The sequence below is a fragment of the Centroberyx affinis genome, unplaced genomic scaffold (genome assembly GCF_046629955.1).
Source record: "Centroberyx affinis isolate AG114_WGS23_722 - 3 ecotype Tasmania unplaced genomic scaffold, CSIRO-AGI_Caff_v1 ptg003704l_1, whole genome shotgun sequence".
Lineage (NCBI taxonomy): Eukaryota > Metazoa > Chordata > Actinopteri > Beryciformes > Berycidae > Centroberyx > Centroberyx affinis.
This window is the reverse complement of record NW_027281595.1, coordinates 33,796-59,680: the sequence shown is the minus strand read 5'-3', so window position 1 is coordinate 59,680 and position 25,885 is coordinate 33,796. Positions and strand designations below refer to the sequence as shown.

Here is a 25,885-nt window from a genome sequence, read left to right as displayed (position 1 = left end):
CTGCTGAGAAGCTGGAGGGGATGGGGATGCAAGTTTACTTATGAAATGTGAAATATATTTATAATAAAGACAATTTATGTATTTAATCTGTGTGATTAATGTCATTTTCTGTGAAACAATTCTCATTTTGAAACAGTATTTTGAGCCAATAGGCTCATTGAAATAATGGTTTAAGAGAAGGGAAAAATAAGAATAATCATTTTGGTGTCAAAGTTCACCATTTTAAATGTTTTCACCCAGAACAGGGGTTGTTGAGTACACAGCGCTTCGTTTTTGTGGCTTTTGAGGCAAAACTTTGAGAACCTCTGATCTAGACTATTGCTTGTCCCAACATTTACAGTGTACAGAGCTTTCAATAACAGATCAATATATACTTTGGAAAAAATTAACAGTTATCAACAGTCATAAAATAAAAGTGTTGGCTCAAAATCCAACTTTGGACAGATAAGCTGCAGACTTGTTGAATAAAACTGATCTTTTTAATTTTCACACGACTTGTATCACAATGAAAAAGAAAACAAAAACAATACTGGATTCTTAAATCACCTCTGTATGTACTTCATTTACACTGACTGCTTGCTGGCAGCTCAAATATAGTTTGTACTATATTTTCATTTTATAAAATTATAAAATCTTCTGGACATATGTACACAAATATATGTATATACACACATACATAAAAAACACTCAGCTCTATTAGTCCATTATTATATATAGGGGAAAAGGGGATGGCGAGAGCTAGCCCTGCTAGCTGTTCGTATGGACACACACTCACACACAATCACTCACACACTCTCTCTCTCTCACAACCACACACACACATGGAGACCTTGTTTGACACAACTGTCTCTAGCTTTAGCCCTGGCAGTAGACTGTTCAGAGTCTCTACAAACTCTTGAACTCTTTTTTTAAACCTTAATTTATCTGGGCGTTGTCAGCCCAGATTCACACAGTTACACGCATCCAAACCACAGTCTTCTACTGTTGGCCACTGAGCAGCTCCACTAGAGTAAGTGGGGGTTGAATGCCTCGCTCAAAGGCACCTCGGCGGTAGTTGATGAGCCGGTCCCGGATTGGAACCGCCACTCTTCCGGTCACAAGCCGCTTCTCTGACCTCTGGACTGTCGCCACACCCTGGCACACAGCAGGAGAAGAAACCTTGATCTGGCTTTTGTCCCTTTGCCACAAACAGCCAAGTGAACGCAGGATATAAGAGTGTCTCTGTCGAAGAGGAGGAGGGCACTTTGGGTGTTTTCTCTTTACAACTCCTTGCTGTCCCTGAACAGGTCGACGCGCAGGGCCAGCTCCTTGAAAGAGGGTCGTAAGCAGGGGTCGTTGTCCCAGCACTCCTGCATGATCTCGTGTATCTGGGAGCCACAGCAGGGAGGAAAACGGTGGTTACTAACATTACTGTATTGGGCTGGACATTACTGTCTTGGGCTGGTAATATCGCCCTGGTAATATTCACAGTAACATCTCTCATTTGAGCGTTTCCAAAACAAAAACAAAAGAAAGAAAGAAAGCTAGATAATCTTTTTGACTCCTGACATAAACAAAATCATTGAAGCTGCACTACACTGAGAAAACAAGGTACAGACGTGTACTTTCTGTCAGTGGGGCTGTACCATTTCAATGTATGTAGAAAGAGGTAACTGTTTGAGAATGCTGCAGATCAATAACCAGAATAACCAGAAATCATGTAACGTGAATTCAGTAAACTGCATGTAGCATGCTCATGTTTACCAAGCCGGCCGGGCTGAGGTCGCTTTATGCCAAAGGAAACCAAAGGGACAAGAAAGGCAAAAGATCTAGCATTGGGTTAGATGAGTCGAGCTTTCTCTGGACTCACTCGCTGCCGTTTAAAAGACAGTTTGTATTTTTCGCTTCCTGTGGACGGAGACATGGCGAAACTACAGGTTTTAATTAGGAGGGATGGGACACTCTTCTCTGTTGCAGTCCCACTTGATAAAAAACAGATCTATTTTTACATAAAAATCTTGCCTAGTGTAGCTTTAAGAAAGAACTATGCTTTGAAGGGAGTAGAGCATCCTGTCCCCTACCTCTGCTGGACACCCCAGGGGCTGAGGCGGCCTGCTGCCTGACTTGAGGAGCTCAATGAGATGGTAGACGATCAGCTGTCCCTGCTTGTCGTTCCCCATCATGGCCATAAAAACCTAAGGAGGAGGGAGAGGGAGGAAAGCTGGTCAGGTGTGAGATGGTGAAACAGGGGTGAGATGCTGATAGCCAAAGCCAAGGCAAATTTAAATTAACTAGTATCCATTCTATGTAGGAAGTACAATGAGATGATCCTTAGAGAACTGCTTGGATCCAAGTTGCTAATATTGTCTGATAATAAAAATGACTTCCAAAACTAAGCAGGTAAATGTGCTTGGTGTCCAAACTACGTAGAATGATATGATGTGGTACATGATATGATGATCGAGGCGCAAAAACACGGCCAAATGCATGTACCAACTTGAACACAGAACAAATGTAATAAATGTCAGCAAATCAAAAACTGCCCTAAATATGTCAGTCTTAGTCTCTACTTTGTCAGGCAAAGCGTGTAAAATGCGTTCTCATATTCTCATATTCTGTAACTGTTCGGTCAGTATGCTCGGGGCACACTGCATTACAAACATCTGAGTGCCGGTTTAGCTGGCTTGTCAAGACTTCATTTTCCCTGGCTAATATTTTTGAGAATCACATCTGACCAGAGCAGCTTGTTCAACCTGAAAGGAGCACAGTGGCTTCACCTGTACCCCTGTTAACTTTTATAAATGTTTTCTTTTAAATTATTTTTTAGGCATGTTTATGCTTTATTTGACAGAGAGTTAGTGAGAGAGAGACAGGAAGGTATGGGAGAGAGAGAGGGAGGACATGCAGTAAATGACCACGGGCCGGATTCGAACCCGGGTCGCTGTGGGAAGGACAGCCTTATGGTACTCGCTCTACTCGGTGAGCCACACCATTTGATTAGCACCCCTGTTAACTTTGACCTCTTGTTTGGCTTGCATCTCTTGAAATCTTGAAAAGCTTGAAATCTGGCTAAACTAGTGACAGCCTTGTGCATACCTGTCATCTAAGACAGTGTTTCCCAACACAGTCCTCAAGGACTGTCTGTCTTACAAGTTTTTGTTGAAGCTCTACTCTTGCACACCTGATCCAATTAAGGTCTTAATGCTGATTGGTTGAGCAGCAGAAACAGATCTACCTGAACAGGGCAGGCATGAAAGTGTGTGGCCCTTAACTGGAACAAAAACTGAGAGTCCTTGAGGAATGGGTTGTGTATGCATTTTTCACTTTTACTTCTGCTCTTTTGATACCGTTTTGTTACTACAACCTGTTGTGGTTGCCATGCCAACGTGTTTTTCATTGCAAAGGAATTTCCCTATGGGGATAATTAAGTCAGTAAGTATGCTTACACTGAAATGTAAACTTCTTCAAACTCAGCCATACACATCAGAAAAATACTGACACTTATTACTGAGTTGTACCACTCAGTGATTCTATATTAATTAATCGAAAATAACAAACTCTGAGGACAGAGTAATGAGAAAACAATCTGGGAAAACAAAGAGAACGATTGATTGCATCTGTGGACTCTTGTGTGCTGAAACATTTGTTGTAGTCTTCCTCTTTCCTATCAAATTAATTATTTTTACTTTGGGCATTTTATTTTTTGAATACTCAAACCCTTCTTTTGGACTGTTTCTCTTTCTACACTGAGTCTTTGAGACTCAGCGAACAAAAATGTACTTAAAAAGAGTGATAAAGAGAATGTGTGTGTGTGTGTGTGTTGTCACTCACAGCAGGGGGGCTGCAGTTCTTGTCGCTGTGAGTGAAGAGTTCATAGAGCACCACTCCAAAGCTCCAGACGTCTGATGCCACAGAGAACTTGCTCTCAGTCAGGGACTCGGGGGCATACCTACAAAACAACAACAAACACACTGCCTGACACTCTGTCTTGTTTCTGCCTCTGATATAAGGAGGTAGTGTTATCACTTTGAATTCAGTACCAGGGCAGGTATCACAGATTTGATTCCACAATGAAAGCAAAAACAAACCAAAACAAGACTAGGTATACTCAGATTGCTGGGCTTTTCTGGTGTATGATTAATGGACTAGGTTTTTTTTATTTTTTATTTATTCTTACAGCAGACACAGTTTAGGGACAAGCCCCACCTCCAGGCATGCGCACTTCAAAATGTTAAACATCGGGGCAATGTATGGTGCTGTGCCAACTGCCCAGCCCAAAAATCACAAGTGAAACAACAACATAACCTTAAATAACATGACATAACAATGCATTTTAAAGTTTGATTTTTAAGTTGTTTATAATCCAGTAATTATACAACTTAACTTTGTTGTAGATTTTTTCCCTCCGTAAAATAGCCACTCAGTTGTTTTGAAGAGGGGGAACAGAAAATACACAGTGTTTCCCCTAGCATGCAAGTAGCTGATACACAACTTCCCCTGTTCTCACATACTAGCCACAAAACAGTTCAGTCATAGAAACTAAGGACACAATAATCTAAATTATCTGGAGCATGATATTCTGGTAAAATGCAAGGCAATGTATCCAATGCGAGTAAATTATTTACCTGACGAGAGCAAAAGTGACATGAAACACTACAAAATTGACGTTTTCAGCACCAGCACTCTGTGCTGCATTGTGAGGGGAAAGGACTTTTACTACAGAGAGAAAGGGCCTCACAGAAAAATGCAGAGATGTGAAAAAGTGACTAAAGGAGATATGAATTTGCATATTGAATTCTGGTCCTCAGGCATAACAGCATAGAAGTGGGGAGTCTCACCAGAATATGGGGCTCTCTCCTGGCTCTTTGACCATGTAGTACTCCTTGTCCTGAGGCAGAACTTTGGTGAGGCCAAAGTCCCCGATCTTCACCCTCAGCTCACTCTCCACAAGGATATTTCGCGTTGCCAGGTCTCTGTGGATATACCGCTTGTTCGACAGGTACTCCATTCCCTGTACAAACACAGGAAATGAAGATATTGTTATTCCCAGTAAACAGTAATAGTAAACAGAAAACTACCACCTGATAACTGTGTTTGCACATTCCTGGTGTGACTGTGTGTTAATGTTAGGAATGTAAAGCAGGGAGCTGCTGAAAAAAGTCATGTGAATTCCGGTTAAAACCAAGATAATCAAGTTGAAATGCTTTCTAAGGATGGTAATACAACAGGTAGTTTCAACCAAGCAAGCTTAGGAACGTTCCAACTGTGTGGTTAATTCACATAAAGCACAACCAGTCAGTGCTTTATTGGTTGCTATATAAACCTTTAAGGTAACCAGGGAGCTAGTTCTTAATCTTTCTTGTTTTGTCCGGTTATATGTATACTACTTAGAAGAAAACTTTTCAGTAACTAAACATGTTGGTAACTGTTGTATCAACTCCACAATATCTGTGAAAATATATTTTTACTGTGACTATGGGCACTTGAGTGCCGTCAACAGTACTTGGATGAACTTCGTACACACTGCATCATTGTCATTACCAATAATCACAGTAAAGAATGCCCTCTTCGGTATTACTGCTATGCAAGAACATGCTGTGAACCACACAAATCTAGCTGTACCTGCCAACCGAACAAACGAGCACATAGAGCACATAGTACCTTGCAGATCTGAGAGGTGTAATGCATGAGCTTCTTGTGGTCGATCCTCTCCTTGTTTTTCATGAGATAGTCTCGCAGGCTTCCAAAGGGCAGATATTCCATGATCAGACGGAGATTACGCCGCCCTGAAAGGAACCAAAAAACATCTGCATGTAAAGTATTGGCGATGTTTTGTTTCCACTGTGATCTTCCTACCCCCCATGGGGTAAATCAAATCAAAAAACAATAAAAAGTTGGTCATAAAAAAAAGGAACCAAAAAACAAGCGAGTCACACTCTGGACTCAGCAACCATGAACTTCTCTCACTGATTACATTACACAACTCATTGTGTATTTGCATTCATCCATTCTAGTCAGGATACAGGCTGATGCTGAGGTAGTGTTGTCATGACACCAAAATGTTGACATCAATAAAGACAGCACCCCAGGTATCATGGTTTTACTCAGAAATGACAGCTTGAAAAAAAAACAAAAAAAAACAATAAATATCCTAAAAACATGAAAACACTTAACTGTTTGAAATGCAGTAATTACATATGTAAATTTAGTTTTTGTTCTTTTTGATGACTACAGGCTGACATTTTTTTTCATGACTGACAAGCAGACTACAAAGTGTTTGCAGGAGGACATATTTTGCTGTTGCACAACTTCCCCTGCTCTTGCAAGGAATCAGCAAAATGGCACAGCTGTACAAAGTTTCTCTGGCACTGGACAAACCTTTTCTGTGCATGAATATAAGGTATTTACAGGGGTTAATGTTTATGTATGTAAATGTATGCAAGCTCACAGGATGAAGTTATATAATATTGGTCAACTGTACCTGCGCTGTAGCACACGCCTTTGTACTTGACGATGTTCTCGTGCTGCAGAGACTTGAGGATGTCAATCTCTCGCTCAAAGTCGCGGATGTGCTCGGCAGTGCTGTGCTGGAGTTTCTTCACCGCCACTACCTCCCCCGTGTTGTCCTGCAGCGGGTCGTACCGACACATCTCCACACTGCCAAAGTTTCCCTGATGGACGAGAGCATCAGAAATGAGAGGATGTTATGTTCAAAGTTGTTTAATTTTTTTTTGTAACTAAATGGCCAACAAATAGCTACCTAGATGACTAGATAGATTGACAAATAATATGTGACATGAGGGAGAGGAGAATGAAACCAGTCACAATCAAAATTATTTGCTATATGTTAATAATCACAAGTCACAAGACCCATCATATCAAGAAAATTATTAAACAAACGTAACTGAACCCACAATTACCTCTATAGCTCTGAGCATGGCACTAACACTGCCAGGGTTAATGTAAGGTGCTTCAGATAGGCATCCACTAAATGGCATATATACACATTGGGTATGGACAAAACAATGGAAGTAATGGAAAAGACGAAGTTGAAGGCAATGAGTGGTCCTACTCCTTATTAGGTGCTTGAACACTTTTTGTATTTTTCCCTACTGGTCTGTTACCTTGCCCAACTGCTGCAGGAATATGAGGTGCCTCTCTTCAAACTGGGCCGGCTCTTGGCTCTCGAGGCCCCCGGTCACACAGCCGGAGCCCACTGCTCTGTTCGGCACGATGTCGCTCTCCACAATCAACTCGTAGTCTGAGGACACAAAAAGAAACAGCATGTACATGAGTTATTGTGACAGCTCAGAGACTAAAATGAACTAAAACAACACCAATCTACTAAGAGATTTAAAGTCACTTCTTTGGTTGTTTAAACTTTTTAAGACAAGCTGAAAAGGTTCCATCAAGTCATTCTGGCCTTGGTCATAAAAACCTAAATGTAGAAACAATCTAAATGTCAAACTACAGTATACTGCAGCTCATTTCTCTCCCACTCTGTTTCGAAAGCCAGGTTTTGTTATGATTGTTTGTCACTGTATTGTACATTCCTAAACAATCTGGTCACAGTTATGAGTTATAGATGTTTTTGTACATTTGACATGTTTCACAATAATTTCTGTGATATGACAACTTCCCAACACTGTTTAATTAGCGAAATGTTTATTTTTGACATGTTTTTGAAGATGGACACCATGACAAATATTTGAGATTCCACCCTGGTGTGACCTAGATTCCCCCCTGGCTGGGTGAGAGGTATACACTAACCTGGTGTGAAGAGGCTGTGGAGGTCACGGATGACGGCACGAAAGGTGGGCCTGAATGTAGGCTCGTAGTCCATGCAGCTGGTAATCAGGTTGGCGAGTTCGGTCCATTTTGGGGCAGGCAGCTGGTGGCAGTCCACATAAAACATGCTTTTCTGTGACACAGGAAAAAAGAAAAAAAGTGTTAGAAGAGGTGTGTGTATGACAAACAGGCACGCTCCAGGAAGAGGGGCCGAGCTATTTGACTTAAGATAATTACAAAAAGGTAAATAATTGATCCATGAATGTAAGCTGTTGTGGATAAAACATCAGTTAAATAACCAAAACGTAAATGTCTGCTTTGAGAATTCACATAATGGTTACTGATCTGTGTGAAGACGCAGCAATTTTCAGAACCTTCATTCATCCTTACCTTTGGTTGAGGTTGTATATTCACAACACATATTCACATCTGAAAGCTGCCCAGTACAAACACAGTCTTCTACTGTTGATCGCTGAGCAACAAAAGAGTATTTTGTCTTTCACGTTCCTTGTCCCATCTAGGGATTAGAACCTGCAACTTTCCGGTTACAAGCCCGCCTCTCAAACCTCTAGGCTGCTTCACCTTAGAGTTGTCCAGCGTTGCTAATGGTTTCTCCCCTCCGCTGCAAATCTCCCACAGTGTGGTGCCAAAGCTCCACTTGTCTCCAGCCAGGCTCAGGTTGGCAGGGTCCTCGATACACTCGGGGGGCACCCAGGGGATCCGCTCAATCAGGACTGATTACAAACAAAACAAGTCAACCCGCTGTGATTGGAGTGATTTTGTGATTTAAGGCAAAATTTGGGTTCTGTATGTACTACATCATCACTCAACTAAAATGTTTGCTGCACTACACCTTGTAATTTTTTTGCATTTAGCAATAAAATTGACTTGTGACTTGCATAAGAAACCTCCCATCCTTAATTTTTGATAGTGTCCCAGTTTCCTGCCACTCACTGCACCTGTATCAGCAGAGACCTACACCCCAAAAACCTATGTAATAACCTGTGTATTCATCCTCTGCAATTGATCACCGCTAAACAATAAAAAGCCATACAATGCAAGGTTAATTTAGTGACAAGATAATACTTCAGTGCATCTTTGTTAAATGGTCAACTATTGCCCCCTTCTGACGAAAGAATGGTATTGCTGCAATGCTGTTGAGCAGAGGAAGGACAGTAACTCACTCTCTTTGGGCAGGACAGTAATGCTGATGCCAGGGTCGCTGAGTTTGATGAAGGGGGGGTTCCCGGTCCTCCGGTCCTCCTCCCTGATCAGGAGAATGTTTTTAGCACAGACGTTCCCATGGGCAAGGTTCTTTTCCTCCTGCAGATTCAGAAAAGGAGAGATCAGTCATTCTTCTGCCAACGCCGGGAACACACTTAATCTGTAATGCATTTATGTTGCTGCAAACTATGTGCAGTTTTCTACGCAAGGATCCTGTTCAGCACTGCTCAGTTATACAAGAAGTCGTACCAGGAAGTGCATGGCCCAGGCCAGCTGCTTAGCCACCTCCAGCTTCCACAGGATGTTTACTGAGTTCTTCTTCTTCTTCAGGTAGGTGTCCAGCGAGCCGAACTTCACATACTCCTGCACCATGATGTCTGAAAGCATTTTTCAGTTCAGGTTAAACACAATCCGTGGAGCTAGGGATTACAACCTAAGTCTTTAGTAACATATCATCTTCACGTACTCCTGCACCATTATGTCTGCCGCATAATGTAAGCATATACAATATTAGGAATTTAGCTGATGTTCTTATGCAGAGCAACTTACAATTTCACTATGTGATGTTCAATGCATTGCAGGGGTTATTCTGTGAAGAAATGTAATTTACTTTTTATGGTGTACCCACTTTCCCTCAACTTGCCTCATCTACTTCTACTTCAGTAAATGATTTGCTACGTTTCCCAGAGAACGGGGTTCTGTGTGCTGTGTGACAGCGATATCGCAGTAAGTTTTTCCAGTCGAGAAAAAGAGAGTAGAGAGAGAGAACAATGCTGTGATGTGCCATTATAAAAAAAGCCATTGAAGAGGCTACTGGAGATAGAGCCGCAAAAATGCAAGCTTTGGCAACATTGTATTATAGTCTATTGAGGCTACTGTTGGTGGAGATACTGGTATCTCTGCCTCTTCTGCTATAGATTTCTCAGTGAATCAGTGTTGAACATTGGTGCAAAATGGTGAGTCTAGAAAAAACGCCCTTGCCCTTGCTTCTGAGGGACTGACACAAAACCTGGTGTTTACCGTTGAGATTTTAGGCAGCTGAAATTATTTCTGCTATCAAATTCTATTGTAGTTGCACTGGAAATAAGTTGACGTGAGGTCACATTGTCTACATTTGGCAGAGAAGAAAGAAAGAAAAATACACTAGCAAACATCAAAATGGGCCCAGAAATCAAAAGTACATCACCAATAGCTGTTATTTTTAAGTGTTAAAGTGTTTAAGGGTGGATTTTTCCTTTAAGAATCATATCTACGTTTCTTGTTCACTGACCCAAAGTGTGTGAAATACAGACACATTCGGTAAAGCCCAGGCAGGGGCCCAGGATCCTACATCCTGAAGTAATAGGAAAAGTCTTATGAGGTGATGAGAGAGCATGTCAGGTAATAGGGTTTCTTCAGCAGGCTATTGTAATCCTCCTAAGAATAGCCCACCATGGCCCATGGTTTAATCACTGCTCTGAGCCGCAGGGTAGCAGAGGCTGGTTAAGATTATTAGGAAGCACAGTAGACTTCTGACATCATTACACCATAATGACATAAGCTTATAGAACATGGTGACTGGAGTCTGTGTGTGTGTGCACATCTGAAGGGCTAGCAGGGATAGTTCTCACCATCCCCTCTTCCCCTGTCACCATGATGACATAAGCTTATAATGCATGTCGACTGGAGACTATGTGTATATGTGTTGTGTTGTGTGTGTGTCTCTCTCTAAGGCTCACTTACTCTCTTCTCCGCAGACACACACACCATAGGTAAGGACCAGGTGCTTATGGGACAACTGGCTCATCATGCTGGCAGCTTCAAAGAAAGACTGTAGGGAAGGAGAGAGAAGATGAATTATTATTTAAAGTGATTTACATGCCCACAACACCAAAAAAACAAAACAACAACAATACACCAGTGTGATCCACCTGAGTTTGAATGAAGGGCACTGAAATTACTTCTTACTAACATATGAGGGTTCATTCCAAAATGTTATACATTAGGGATGGGCATGAGTACCCAAATCCCCGATTACACAAAATTCACCTCTGGACAATCTTATTTTTTTAAGAATGGATAACGCACATTAATTACTTCAGTTATTTATGAACTTCAGCTATACAATAAGAAAAGTCCTGACGAAAATACACAGATTAATGGTCACTTTTTAAAATGACTACAGCTAATGACTTTGATCGGTGGTGTGGGTGACGAGGTCAGTTGGGTGGAAACTGGCTGATTTGTATGACAGAATTATTGAGACCCTGGAAGCTGACATGAATGATGGAGAGCCCCGCCTCAAAACTGACACAGCAATCAAACACTCCTTTTGAGGAGGACTACAGCACTACAGATGCACAGAAAAACAACATAAAACTTCACATAAACAAGTCATTCATCCCACCCAACCACTATTTGCTCCAGTGGAGGCAGAAAAACAGGAAGCGTTTCTAGAGACTTAATGTCCTCGCCAAACAGTACCTTGCCTTTCCTGGAAAATGTAGACATACTCCTTCACAAAAACATAATTTCTTATAGTAGACCTATTGGTGTAATTTGGAAGCAAGTAACATTGGTGTGAATATACATAAAGCGCATGGACTTTTACTATTTGATTCAACTCAAAAATGTATGTCACAAGTTGATTTGTGAAAAAAGAAAAAGAAAATACCCATCTTCACTATATGTCCATTTTGAGAAAAAATAGTTGGTGGAAATTTATTGACATTCAATCACGGCACCCGAAATAATCCAAAACAAACATTTACTTGGCAGGCTGTTAATTTACCTGGGCGGCCCGCCCAAATATTATCACTGTATGTGAACACTGAAAATACTTCTAGACAATGGCTGGTTAGTTGCCAAAGTGGCTTGTAAAGTAGCAAAACACAGAAGCATCATTGCCACTGCCTGAATTTAAAAGCATTTGGCTGCTGTTCATTTCTCAGCCTGATAACAGTGTCAGCAGTAAATGTGACATTTATTGCATGATGAAGATGTTGTACCTTTAACCAACAATGTCTTTTATTTATTGTATTTTTATTAATATGCAATTATTTGCAGCTGCAATGTCCCCTTAGGAAAGAATAAAGTTTAACTTGTCCAATTATATACCAACTCATAATTGTGAACAAACTTTACAGACCTCAGAGTAATTCCTGTGGGCCTGGTCCAGGACTTTCATGACGACGTCCGTTTGGTGCATGAGCCCATAGTCTCCCAGCTCCTTGCGGACTCCTTTGAAGATCTTGGTAAATGTCCCTTGACCTAGACTCTCCATCTGAAAGGAAGACAAACAGACGTCAACTTCCATGTTGGCAGAATAAACATCATGGATACAGGATTGGCATTATATATTGCACTAGTGTTGTCGCCACCATTTAAAAAAATCAATCAAATTTAAAAAATTGCAACAATTATCAAGCAACCACTGATAAATCCTATGAAAAAATCCTATGAAGCTTGGGAACAAATATTACAAGTGTTTCCTGTAGGACTGTTCTCTGTTCTGTTCTGTCTGAATGTTAGTATCATATCATATAAAACGGTGCACATGATTATCTTAAGTCATCTAGGGCATGACTTTCGAGTAAAATGTAAGGCAAACTTAATCTGTGTGTAAATGAAACAAGTTTTAACACGGATTTATGTTCACGAGTATAAATTTCATTAGTAAGTGTGGTGTGAAATGCTACAAAATAAGGGAACTGTTTTTGGAAAAAGTCTAGTATAGTACTGTGGTATGTAATGTCGTATAAAACTATGGTATCACAGTGCTATTTGATCACTGACACTTTGTGCAACATTATGATGCACAATCTAATGCACAGTCATGTACAATATTGTGAGATAAATTGGGAAGTATGGGATAGTCTTAAGCATGCGAAGCTTACAAATTCCAGATCTTCTTTCCTGATCTTGTGGAACACCATTTGGCTGACGTTGTGTCGATGTAACGATGGAGACAGAGGCACTTCAGAGCCCTTGTTGCTCCTGCACACCAGAAGGCAGGACTTTTCTGTTGGTGGGAAAAAAAAAATCTTATGTATTGATGGATTGATACTTTCTCAAGGTGAAAGTGAGTTTTTGAAAATTGCCATTTAAGTCAGCAGGATATTGGCAAGAAAATAAATTCATACTGTGATTTATTTTGCCGCATACTGCAATTGTGTCATGAATTGTAAAACATGTGAACACAGACAGTTATATAAATGTGTTTTTTAGCACTAGGGGAAAAAATATGCTAATGCTTGGTTTGCTTAATTTGTGCTTAATTAAAGATTTTCTCCAACTTTCAACTTAATTTGTTAGCCGTGAATTCTGCACAACATGTGAAAATATAAAAATAACTGTAAAATATAAAAAACAAAATGCAGCCTCTTGTGATTTTGATTGTTCTTTTTGATTAATCCTTCAGCCCTACTGCTGGATTTTCATACTTTTTCATTTCACACAATCAGTGCCAACAACATCTACTAAGCTCAGAAAAACATACCCAGGACAAGCCTAAATTCTGTTAGGTTTACCTTTGGATTTGGGTGGGCAGCACTTGCTGAATTGGAAAATGACGCCGTCAGAACGTACAGTTTCCTTCTGGTAGCAGCTGAGCAGTTCATGTAGACTGCTGAAGTTCCTTTTGGTTCCACTGAGGTTGAATTCCCCGCTGGCAGACCTGGTTATCTGGCAGTGCTTGTACTCTACAGCATCGTATACCTAGCAGACACACAGTGAAAATGGATTTAAGTTTCAGTCATGTAGAGTCATATATCAATACCAAAACTTTGACTTTGACCCTGACACCAGTCCAGGCGGTATCGATTCTACAACGATACCACGGGGGATGGGGACTAAAACAATAAAACAGCATGAAATTCCACATAAAGCTTTTGAAAATGCAATAATTATACAAGCAGTCATTGATAGTACTTCTGCAGCAGGAGCAGAAACTCTGTAGGATGTATTTTCCTGATGTGCAAGTTCCCCTGCTCATGCACACAGCAAAACAACACAGAAGTACAAACAGAGCACATGACAATCTTTAGTCACCTGGGTCATGATATTCTGGTAAAATGTAAGTCAGCCTTAATCTGTATGTAAATTAAGCTTTTACAAAGATTTGCATGAATTTTATGCAAGCTAATAAAAGTAAATATGATGTCAAACACAGCGAAACACAGTACTGGTTCTGGAAAAAAAGTGTAAAAGAAATTTCACTGTGATTCATTTTCTCCTCTTTTCTCCATATAGTCAGATACCACAGGTGTGCATTACATACCCCAACAGGGAAAGTCAGAAAATACTTGTTGAAGTCCTTGGGGCTACATCGCAAAATGTACAATCCCCGCTTGTTTCCAGACTTATGCAGTCGGTTGATGGCAAACTCCATTCTACAAATAAAACACACAGCACAAAACATATGAACACGACACCCAAAGCAAGGTTATCTGATCTCTAATAATACTCATCTCACTGCTTTTTCAGCAGCAAAATTAACACCAACCACCTGCAGAATTCTGGTAAAGTTTGGCTGTGATTTTGATGTATGTGAATGATGTATGGGAATATATTTAAATTGCACTACATTAAGATATTGACTACCTGTCCATATAATATATGTTGTGATTTATTATTTGCTTTCATTGTGTTTTAATGTCATGTGTATTCATTGGGTTTATTGTGTTTATATTGTGTTTTTATTATGCATTTCTACTGTAAACCCTGTCTGTAAACCAAATTTCAAGACAATAAAGTTTTAATGATTTGAATTGAATTGACTTTGGCAGATGGCCGGCCACAGAGGCCTGTCACACAATGTTTGGAGAGTTGCTACCAACAGTTACAGAGGACATACACACATTGGAAGAGTGACAAAAAATAAAAATCAATAATTGCAACACTACCGCCTCCATGCTTGGTAATCTATGAAATTATCTTTTTTTCCCCTTTTATAGTGTAATTTGAGAACCCCACCACCACACAGAAATTAAGCTTTTTTTGTCTCATCACAGAGGAAGAAGCTATAACTTTAAACTTGAATTAAACATTAAATTTGTTGTCACTCTTCCAACATGTTGGTTTGTCCCTAGCAAACATTGTTATCCACACATCAGACCTTCTGTGACAGGCTTCTTATTATTTGGGGGTCCTGTTCTAAAATTCATAACTTGCAGGAAAGAATCGAAAGCAGTTGGTAAATTTTGGTCTATAATGATACTTGTTGAGCTTATGTTTTATTTACACATTCACAGCAACTGGAATCCATCAGCCACTAAAAAAAAGTTAATTTCCTGCCTTGACATCAACCTCATCAATATAAAAACAAGAAGCTTCATGACTACTTTTGAGCCCGTGGTCATAGCGATCAATATCAATAACCTTAGATAAACTGTGAATGTTATTACTAGGCTCTGGTGCTTTTGGTGAAATAAAAATGGGCATATTTATACTTTACTTACGAGATGGGGCCGTGGCAATGAGAAGTGATGGCCTCCACGAGCCTAGGAGGCGCCACTTCTTTACAAAGGTAATGGTGTGCGTCTGTAGTGAGTCGATAGTAGCCATCGATGAGGGACACAAAGGACAGGGCTTCAGCCAGGCTGGGGAACTCCAGCTCCTGAGATGGAAGAAAAACAACAGAATACATCAGCTGGATTCAGTTGCACATAAACATGGTGCCAACTTCCACCATTCCACCTATCTCCAAATTGTGCAAGTAACACCATATAAATTCCTCTTGTTGCATAAACAAACAGGTTGGGAAGTTACCATGGTGCCATCAGCCAAACGCTCCTAAATCTTTACATGTGGCTAATAAGTTTTTCTACTCTTCCAGCCACTTTGGCAAGTAGCAAACATTTAGAGGTCCTAAAAACCTAGCTGTGTGGTAGTGGCTGGTATATTTTGTGATATAGCAGACACTATGGCCTGTGGACAAAAAAGTACTCAGTTTCTTTTCCTCGTTACAACAGTACAGATTGAGGTTCAGATCAGCTAAGTATTACCAGATTCTTGCCATCTTGCTTGTTGATGGTGACCACCCGGCTCTCCGCAGCGCCCTCCTTGCTGGCCTGTTTGATGCTGACGTCAGTAACATCGGGGAAGTCACACAAGAGCTGCAGATCCTGGTGCAAACAACATCATTGACACAAGAATTGAGATTCAAGACTTTCTTGTCCACAATGTGAAAATTGGCCCAGCAGCAAGGCATATAACACAGTACATAATCAGCATGAACAAAAAGATAAAATACAGAAATGTACGCAAGACATTAAATAAAACAATGGAAAGAGCAGTTCATTTAATGAATGGGGGATGTAGAATTTACCCGTTACAGCTAAGCAAAATTAGGGTACATGGGATATAGGAGAACTTCAGTATGTTTGATTTAGTCTGTGGTTGCCTGAACCGCCTGAAGGAAGTGGCTCAAATTCTCTCCACTGAGACGGGAAGCATAAATCAGGTTCAGCAATCTCACTTTCCTTGCTAATCCATAGAATCTGAAAAATTAAATATATTTAACAGACCTCTCGGATTCTGCACTGCACCAGAATAACTTGTTTAGGAAGCTGGCTGAAGCAAATTTCCCTCCAAAAAAAAAAATGATGCAGCATCTTGCAATTTGTAAAATTGCAGTGGTCAATATAGCAATTTCAATATTTTTGAGATTCATTACGCAACGATATGAAAAAAGCTATTCTTCTTGTTCCAATGAGCAGCAATGCAACGTTAACATCCTCAATGGTCAATTCAGTTATAACACAGAGTAAAGAGCATTACCATTTTAAGCCACTGCTGATCTTATGGCCCTTAAATCTAATTTCTAATGGACTTTAACTGAGCAGACTGCAGTATTGGTTCCACGATCAACATGAAATTGGCAGTTTTACACAAAAATCAAAACTATTGTGCACAACTTACAATGATGAACAAGGCATGAAGAAACTAAAAATGATGGCTGGTAAGTGGCTGATAGAATGAAATTATCAAGATTTGCCAGCATTTGGATGGTGGTGCTGGGAAACTGTCCAACTAGCCTTGATAAGTCTTGTTCTTTTTTTCTCTTTGTATAGGAGGTAACTGGTTCAGCCACAATTCCCTGAGACGTTCAGTAGTCAACAGTGCAAATTTTAAGTTGAAATTTTACAGAAATGATTGCTGCTTGGTGGATCACCATGTGAAATTTGCAGAGGAACATAATTTAGAAAAGGTTTTAGTCATTTTCTGCAAGATACGCATGTTTGACAATAAGCAAAGCAAAATAAAACTGATTTTGGTGTGGAGTTTAATGTGAATTATCTCAAACACAAAGAGAACGCCACGTATTGGACTATTGTATTAAATACTACATCTCACTCGTTGGTTTATCAAATCTATGTGTCTGTAAGACATAATGGCAATTTTTATAGAGATTATTCCCTTCCGATGATTATCAGTCTGAAACAACATGCACCACAAGCCACATTTTTGCAGGTATGCAACCATGATTTGGAGGTCCTTCTAAAAATGTAGTTGGCCAATCAAATGGTTTAAGCGCCTGGTGAATTAGTATAAAACGTCACATCATTATCTTATTAAGTTTACAAAAAATCCCTTCTTCCTCTCTCTTTAGCTCTTAATTCACTTATTTCTTTACCTAGCACTTCTGTTTGATATGATCATTTTCAAGTGATATTTTAGGGTTTCACAGAACTATGGCTCTGACCCTCACACTGCTATCTATTGGTGGCTTGTCTGTGAACTGAAGCTTTCTACTGTTGCACTCATTGTAAGCTTCTCCGAATAAGTTGTATGTTCACTGTAGGTAAGGACAAGTAATACATTTTTTTTAAAACAATAACGGTGTTCCCGGTGTGGGGCTCATAAGGCTGGTGTCCAAGACGCATGCCACCAGGAACACCGCCCACCACGACAACCGTACTCCTGGTACTGACCTGCTCAGTGTCTTTGTGCCTATCGCGACACCACTGGATGCCGGAGTCCGCCGCCACCAGGATGGTGAGCTGCCCGCTGGCGGGTTCCCTGACCTGGAAGGTCTCTGTGTAGAAGGCCTTCTCCAGGGTCTCCATGCTGATGAGGTACTTGAGCTTGAGGTCACGCGCCGTGGCCCGGCACTGACTGAACTGCTGGATGAAGCGCTTGAAGCGGAAGCGGATGCGTTTGCGTGTTAAGAAGTTGCAGTCCTGGATCTGAGCCCTCATGTCCTTTGGCAAGAAGGACTTGTAGCTGGAGGTAAGCAAGAGAGAAAGTCATTGAGTTACATGAATTCAAATTCAACACCTGTTTTTTTGTGTGGTCAAATGTCTGTAAGGCCAATAATGGAATACCCACCCATAACATAGCAATCAACCTTAAGGGTAAATATACTTCTGCGTCAAATTGCTGCCGGAGCTACAGTGTAGGTTACTATGGCAGTGCGAGTATTTATAATTCTGCATTGGTGACTGTGTGTGTAGACCACTGAAACACTAGACATCCTCAACACGGAAGTAATAACAGAAGAAGTAGTAGTGTTAACATTCTCTGAAGCTCATGTTCTTGTTCATGGTCAGAAAGAGTATACGGTGGCCATCAGGGACACATTCTGAGAACAGGCAAAGACCAAAGTCTGTATATAACCAAGGCATTAACAACTTTAGAAAAACCCAGGAATCAGATGAAACGTGGCCAGTGCTTTTTAGTAGTACCTTATAGTGTGGTAGATGTCCAACGGCGACATCTGTCTCTCTTTGGCTGTCCTCGTCATGTCTAGTACGGCCATGCCGAGGCATTCCTCCTGGGCCTCGTGGGAGTTGGGGATCTTCACCAAGCCGTTTACAAAGTCACTCCTCCACTGCACGGAGACAAAAGTGGCAAAGAGGTTATTATCATTGTAGACCAACTCCCTGATCACATGTAATGCACATGCAGGTGTTCAGATTTGTCTGTGCGTTTGCTTGTTTGTGTGTTTTTGTCTATGTACAAACTTGTGTTCAGGTGTGAATACATGCCTTCCGATGTTTGTATACAGTATATGTGTGCATCTGGGTGCTGTCTCTCTGTGTGTGTACATGTTACTCTCTGTGTGTATATATTATAAATGCATTGTGTGACAGTGGAGGCACAGAGCCATGTAACAATGCTCTCAATTAAATTAAGGTGAAATTTTGTTTTTGATTCTGTGTTACATCATTTAAACTCCAGCTGGTGAATGTAGAGACGTATTTCCCTTTGCAGGACATGATAGACTATCTCTATCACAAACAACAGAAGCATAGCCCTGGATTAGCCTGAGAAGAATTCAACATGTCCTTCACAAAGCAAAACATAACTGAGCTGTTAGGGGTTTTTTGTTTTTGGGTTAGGGTTGGGCTTTTATTAGATAGTACAAAGTAGAGAGAGAGACAGGAAAGACTGGGAGAGAGAAGGGAACGACATCCGACAAATGTACCATGCCGGTGTCGAACCCAAGATGTTGCGGTTACATGGTACACGCCTTAGACCACTGATCCACCAGGACACCCCAGTGTGAGCATGTTTAATGGTTTAATGGCTGCAAACAAAGAGCTACAATCTCAAATGACCCCGCAGTAGTGCTTTCCTCTCCCTTTTAGGCTTTCCCCAGGTCACTGAGGCAGATATCCCGGGCATAATTCCATAATCCTTCAGTTCACCCAGAGTTCAGCTCCAGTCATATAACAGTTACCTGGATTCAACATTAATTCAAATTCAACACTCAGTACTGAAGCTTTTACAAAGGCCAAATATTCATCCCTACAGAATATCTCTTTTGACTAACCAAAGCAAATGTGATTTAACACATAATGCAATGCGCTCTACATAAACAATCTCCTGACTCAGGGCATGTAAGGCTCTGTGGCTTTGTTCACACTGCAGATGAATGTGTCCCAATTCTGATTTTTCCCTCCTATACAACACATGGAATCTGATTTTTCAATTATGATTTGGACCCCATTTATTAAAATGAGCCCCATTTCAGACAAGGACAGGGACTTTACAATAACTAATGAAACTGTTGACCCAGCTCTGAGCCCACCCCAGACTGTCAAAACTAAATGAAAAAGGTGGGTGTGTGGGGAATTAACTATGCTCGTTCATTAAGGTTGTGTGCACGCTCAAGTATGGATTTCTGCTTGCGAGTTACAATACCGCTCACAAAGATAAAGTTGCCTCTCGCGCATGAGTCCTCTTGCTTGTGTGCAAGTTGTCACTTATTCTCCTGAGTTTTGTCATGGAAATGTCACCGCACTTCGTTACACAGAAAAAAGTCAAAGAGGGAACACAAAGGAAGTTCAATTGTTGAAATCACTTCTGCACAGATGGTCTATTTTCAGTCAAGATAAGGACTGATCAGCCAGAATCTGCTTATAGTTTGGACTATGTCAACTGGCTGAAAACTTCCTTGGCAAAGACATCCATGGCCAAATATAAATATTGTGCATCTCTGCTCTCATGTGGGTGTGAGGCAAAGAAAAAAAAAATCACCAGAAATTTGAAAAGTGCCAATCTGACAAAGTGATATCATCACACTTTTGTCTGATGCCCAATTTTTCTGTTTTCTGATGCCCAATCCACAAAGCTATTACAAAATGCATTTTTGTTAAACTGTGAGTTAAACATTTCTTACCAGTATATTTAATATAGGGATATAGGGATATATGCTGAAGTCTTTACCTGAGAGAAGAGGTATGCCATGACAAAGTCATCAAGGACAGGACTTTCTGACCCCTTGGTGACCCCATATCGATAAGCCCGGGACGCCCCACCACTGTACCAGCCAGGGAAGTAATACCTGTGGTATACAGTAAGAAAGGAAATGCAGTGAGGACTTGAGGAAATTTCATTTTCTCCTTCAGAGATGTGATATGAGAAAAATACCTGAGAAACAACATAGATGGAAAATAATATCGGCTACCTTATTCTAAAAAATACATCTTCTGAGGCCGATTCATCAAGCTGGAAGATGTGGTTGGGTGAGAACCACAAGCCGTCTCGCTCTCGGAAAAGACCAAAAAGGCTGTAGTAGAGAGGCGATATGCCTAAGGCAGAGAAAAGAATGAGAGGGCATTAAAGCTTCATTCTGTTGCATGCTCTTCAAAACAGAACAGAAGTATATGTTATTAGCTTGTTCCAAACCCATTTCCCTTATATTGAAGCTTGTTAATTTATGTAAATGAAGTGAAAGCACAGAATTCCTACAGGTAGATGATAATTTAGGGACAACTAAGAGGAGGACATAATAGACCATGCCTCAGGACACACATTAGAAAACAATTTGTTTCCAGTACTGACACAGGTGAACAAAAGGTCAATAAAGATGTCAGTCGTGTTTTGTTTATCATCAAACACCTAACATGCGATTACACCAACATGCAGGCTGGTCTAGTTTCTTCCCCCCATGGGCCTTCTCTGTGTAATAATAGCATTATGCTTTTATTGACTCTTAAAATGTGCCTCTGGCAAAAACCACCAACCAAAGCTAGGCTACCATATTTTTGCTTATCCTTAGGAAGAATAAATAAAGGTAGACAGACTGGAAATAAAGCGCGGAGTTAGGCTAGCTTTTGCAATGAGCAACCCAACGATTTTTCTGCTGATAGGTTTCACTGTGGCCTCTTGATAACCTTATCTTGGGACCTATGCGAGTTACAGCAAAACAGATGAATGGGGGTGCTTTACACAGTCTTGCAGAGCTCCAGTACTCACTGCACGCCTTGGCTGCATCCATACACAGCTCCTCAGCCACATAGTCCCCAGGCAGATAGCTGAGGGGGCTGCAGTCGGCTGCTCCCTGGCTGCTGTAGTAGAAATGAAGCCTGAGGACATTGCCGGCTGGCCTGGACTCCCGAGACTCCCGATGGGCAGTCCCATTTTGGTGCACCGGGGGGCATGTGGGGGTCATAGTGTCCATGGCTGGCATACAGGCCATCAACAATGTAGTGCCTTCAATCAAGTCAAAACACAATGTCAGCAGTAAAAACGATGATTTGTTTTTAGTAAACTGTGGTAAATTGAATGTTGTGATCAGCTGTTAGGGTACATAGGCACTTATGTCGCAGTAAACCTGAAAGATGAACTAGACTAAACCTGGAGGTCGCACACTTAATTTGCATTAGGCCTATACTTTGGTATTTTCCCTTTGCTTTTATTGTAACTATTCTAATTATGTAATTTCTATGTTTACCATCTACTTTTTTTCCCTCTTGTCTGCTACTTTATTTTTACTGTCCGTTTAATGCTACTGTTGAGAAGTTCCACAAGTAAGCATTTCATTGCAATTTCTGTGCTATGTATACATATGACAAATAAACTTGAAATCAAACTGCTATCTAGCCTAAATTAAAGTATTGCATAAAGCTGCAGTACAGAGGAGACCATTGTCTGGACACAAGTTATAAAATCTGAAAATCTAATTCCAAAATTGTGCTACTCTCAGTGGGAGTTATGCAGTACAGTCTGGGAGCACTCAGGGCAATCTATCACTTTCCACTGTTGAGCCATGGGGATTTCTAGCCCCGTTGTAGCATTTTTAAAAACATATTTTAATTGGAATAGAAAAAAAACCATGTAGAACCCTTTTTAAAAGATATGAGTGTGTATTGCAAGGCATCTTTTTGTTCAGTGTTCATAAAAAGTTAAGCAGAATTATAAAAACCCCTAGCCCAGACAGGAGCTATTCTGTCCTACTCTCTTTGTTTAGGAGAGAGCGTCATGTGAACCTGCTGAAATTTGTCAGTTTAATGTTTCCTTTTTCACCAGCACAAATGCCGACTTTGTGCCAAATTGCTAGGGTCTACTTCACATTTTGACATCCAGTCCACCAAGCACCACCTATTAAATTAAAATTTCAACTTTTTAAAATAGCTTGTACTGATCATTAAAGCCTCGAGTCCTGACATGTTTTTTGGGGAAAGAAGATGTTAAAAGATTACATTTATTGGACTAAGTCCTGCTTGCTGGATTTAATGTAGACTGAAATGAAGAGTGAAGCTCAACAATTGGGATATCTTAAGTCATGTATGTTGGCCAGTCAGCAAAGAAACATTAAACTGACAAATTCTGGGATGCAGTTTGGTATAATGTCTTCTCCCACATAAAGTGAAAAAGAGGAAATGGCACCTATTGTCACTACAGGGTTAAATAAATTCTGCTTAACTTCTGCAATATTAAAAATCAGTACAATTGTCCACCCTTACTTTGAATCTCTGGTTGCACATGAACAACTTTGTCAGGTTTAACAATAATGTATTGGTAGGAGCATATGCAGATGCAAAAATGCAAAATGTAGCACTGCCAAGTGATAGGAAAAAATCCTACATTTTCAACTTTGTACGCACTCATCTACACACACTAGCATATACAGACATGGATTTTACTATGACAGACATAACATTAGACTGGCACCGTTTTATGTTGAAACACCCATCAGAAAAAGTAACATCGTAACCCAGGAGTTCATAGAAGAGTAAAAGAGTCTATGATGGTGGGTTTAACAACTTTAGCACAATCTAACCTCACTGTGGACCATTCAAAAATCTATATGTGCATGTCTGTAACGTTAGTTGACTTTTGCGTGTGTATTAAATGGCTTTGCATGTTTGTGTGACCGGAGTTCTAACTGGACAATTTATAGATGACCGTTTTTAGGAATGACGAAACTAGGAAAAGTAATCACCACCGGACTTCAGAGGGAAAATTATGACTGTACCTTTCCTGTAAAATACATGAACCGCACAGTCTAGTGTCGTGCCTAGATGGGTGGCCACAAACAGCCTCATTGTCATTTCAAGTTGCACGCTAAATTCGCTATGTTACTGAATAGACCCAGTCAAACATCAACAACTTAGTCTAGCAGTACAAACTTATCAAGGCCGAGATCTTGCTGGCTAATGTTAGCTATAGCTTTTACCTTAACTAGCTTAGCCAAATAGCAGCCTCACACACCCACCCACCATATAAACATGTTATGCAAAGACATTTCAGCTTCTTAGCTAACTAGCAGTGTATGTTTTTATTTGTACGTGTTAAAAAATAAACTGGATAAAGCTGTCAATAAATCAATTCAGTGAAAACAACTTACTTTGGTCGACTAGCCAAACCTGCAGCTAGCTTGCTGCTAGCTTGCTAGGCCAGCGCTGCAGCCAGGACGAGCGAGAGCCACTGCTGGCGTTTGACAGCTACGGCCAGGTACGTTACTCCTGCGTCAATTCTTGAAGATCAGTCTTCAAATATTTACCCGTTAAGACAATACACTTATATTGGCAACTTATCACTTAGTGTTTTTGTTTCCATTTCTCACTCAGCTTGCTAACCTGCTACAGACATCTGGCTAGCCTACCCATCTCTCAGTCCGTAGGATACTTTGCTATTCCCAGCAGTGAACTTGCTAGCCGTCTGTCTTATCAATCTAGTAACTTAGCTAATGCTTGCTAAAAACACATCGCGCGCGGTTGGAAATTTGTCAAAACACAAACCATTCATCTGCAGATAACCGTCTAGCTGTACAACATTGTTTAGCTATGGTTATACAACCAGAGTAACGCAAATGACAACTTGCCAGCTGTAACGTTACAGCTCCAACTCTGACAGGCTAGTGTGGGGGCTAGTTAAGTCAACCAACAGCAACTGCTACACAGTGAAGCGACAACAACCCTGCCTCTCCCACCATGCTAATGCTGCATTCAGGTGCTGTCCGAAATATCGTAATTACGAAACAGTACCCATGAACGACCCAATAAAGTGATATACTGTATAGGACTGGGTGATATCTGAATTTTCTAAGATACCCGAGTTGCTGAGATACTATTGTACAGAATAGGGGGTGGAAAGCATGGAAGCTGTAACAACAGTTGAGGGTAAATATGATGTATCTGATTATAGTATACCTCTTGATTTCTAAAATAAAACAAGAGTAATAAAAAAAGACTACAAAATACAATCATTATGTTCACAGTATTTCATGGTGTTATTTAAAAGGTAAACCTGATTCATCTAGTAGGCTATATAACTATAACTCCTTCAGTTTTTTTTAATTTGTTTTTATTTTTTGTTATATCTCTTTACTATGCTTATTTTATCAGTACCCTCAGTTTAATTTTAATGTTTTCTTCCTTGCATTTGTTCCTTGTTGTGAAGCACTTTGTAACTTTGGTTTTGAAAGGTGCTCTATAAATAAAGATTATTATTATTATTATTATTATTATTATTATTATTATTATTATTATTATATAACCTTATAGCCTGACAAGTTAAACAGTATTTAAACTACTTCTTACGGATCACGTAAAGTAAAGCAAAGCATAAATGACATGATGAAGTTATGATATATTTGAAAGTGTTACTGAATTCAAAAAAATATATAAAATTTGCTAACAACCATAAGGTAGATGTTGCGTTATTCTCCTTAGAGTCTAAATTATCCTCACTTCAATAAATGCTGAAATGCTAAGTATGGCTGACAGCAAAAATAGTCAATTTTATCGTTGGATTTAATTAAATCATCTTAAATCCCTATTCATTTCACATTAGACTAAAAGGGGGCGGGATCCGGAGTCACGCTTGAGAGGAGAATGCCAAACAAGTCATATTTACAACACCCGGTCATGGAAATAGGAATTTATTAGGAGCACTTGAAGGCAGCATCGACACGGTCAGCTAGCAGTTGTCGTCAAATCCCTGTCAGTCAACAAACCAGCCGCTCCCACCAAACTACAGCCAATCGGCTAGTTGCAGCGGTTGCAGGACAGTCATTTATGCTTACTTGCTAAATGTAAACAACCCAAATTCATTCATACGCAACCATTAAATACTAACATACTATTTTCTATTAATCTCCATAGCTCTTACTCTCTTTTCCTGGCATTTAGCTTTTACATGGTCACAAGAATATTGTAAGGGCATAAAAAGGCCCTGGCCA

At 40.3% G+C, this 25,885-nt stretch overlaps 1 protein-coding gene across 1 annotated transcript; it reads right to left on the bottom strand.

Moving 5' to 3' along the window:
• Positions 1 to 493: 493 nt before the first annotated feature.
• jak2b (Janus kinase 2b) lies at positions 494 to 24,478 on the bottom strand. Its single transcript, XM_071540658.1, has 24 exons — positions 24,050 to 24,478; positions 21,676 to 21,912; positions 20,885 to 21,008; positions 20,644 to 20,761; positions 18,657 to 18,802; positions 17,904 to 18,195; positions 15,975 to 16,094; positions 15,429 to 15,586; positions 14,249 to 14,360; positions 13,500 to 13,686; positions 12,867 to 12,991; positions 12,119 to 12,253; positions 10,714 to 10,801; positions 9,241 to 9,368; positions 8,952 to 9,090; positions 8,350 to 8,501; positions 7,750 to 7,900; positions 7,104 to 7,240; positions 6,461 to 6,650; positions 5,641 to 5,765; positions 4,818 to 4,990; positions 3,811 to 3,928; positions 2,061 to 2,174; positions 494 to 1,367 (listed from the first exon to the last, which is right to left on the bottom strand). The coding sequence occupies exons 2-24, from the start codon at positions 21,896 to 21,898 to the stop codon at positions 1,260 to 1,262; spliced, it is 3,363 nt and encodes a 1,120-aa protein (XP_071396759.1). The 5' UTR covers positions 21,899 to 21,912; positions 24,050 to 24,478; the 3' UTR covers positions 494 to 1,259.
• Between the last annotated feature and the right edge of the window lie 1,407 nt (positions 24,479 to 25,885).

Coding starts and splice junctions, on each gene's coding strand:
- jak2b (XM_071540658.1), bottom strand. CDS start 21,898: ATGGCCTGTATGCCAGCCATGGACACTATGACCCCCACATGCCCCCCG. Junction 3,929..4,817: donor GGAGAGAGCCCCATATTCTG/GTGAGACTCCCC, acceptor GTTGTTTTGTAG/GTATGCCCCCGAGTCCCTGA. Junction 1,368..2,060: donor CCCTGGGGTGTCCAGCAGAG/GTAGGGGACAGG, acceptor TGTGGCTCCCAG/ATACACGAGATCATGCAGGA.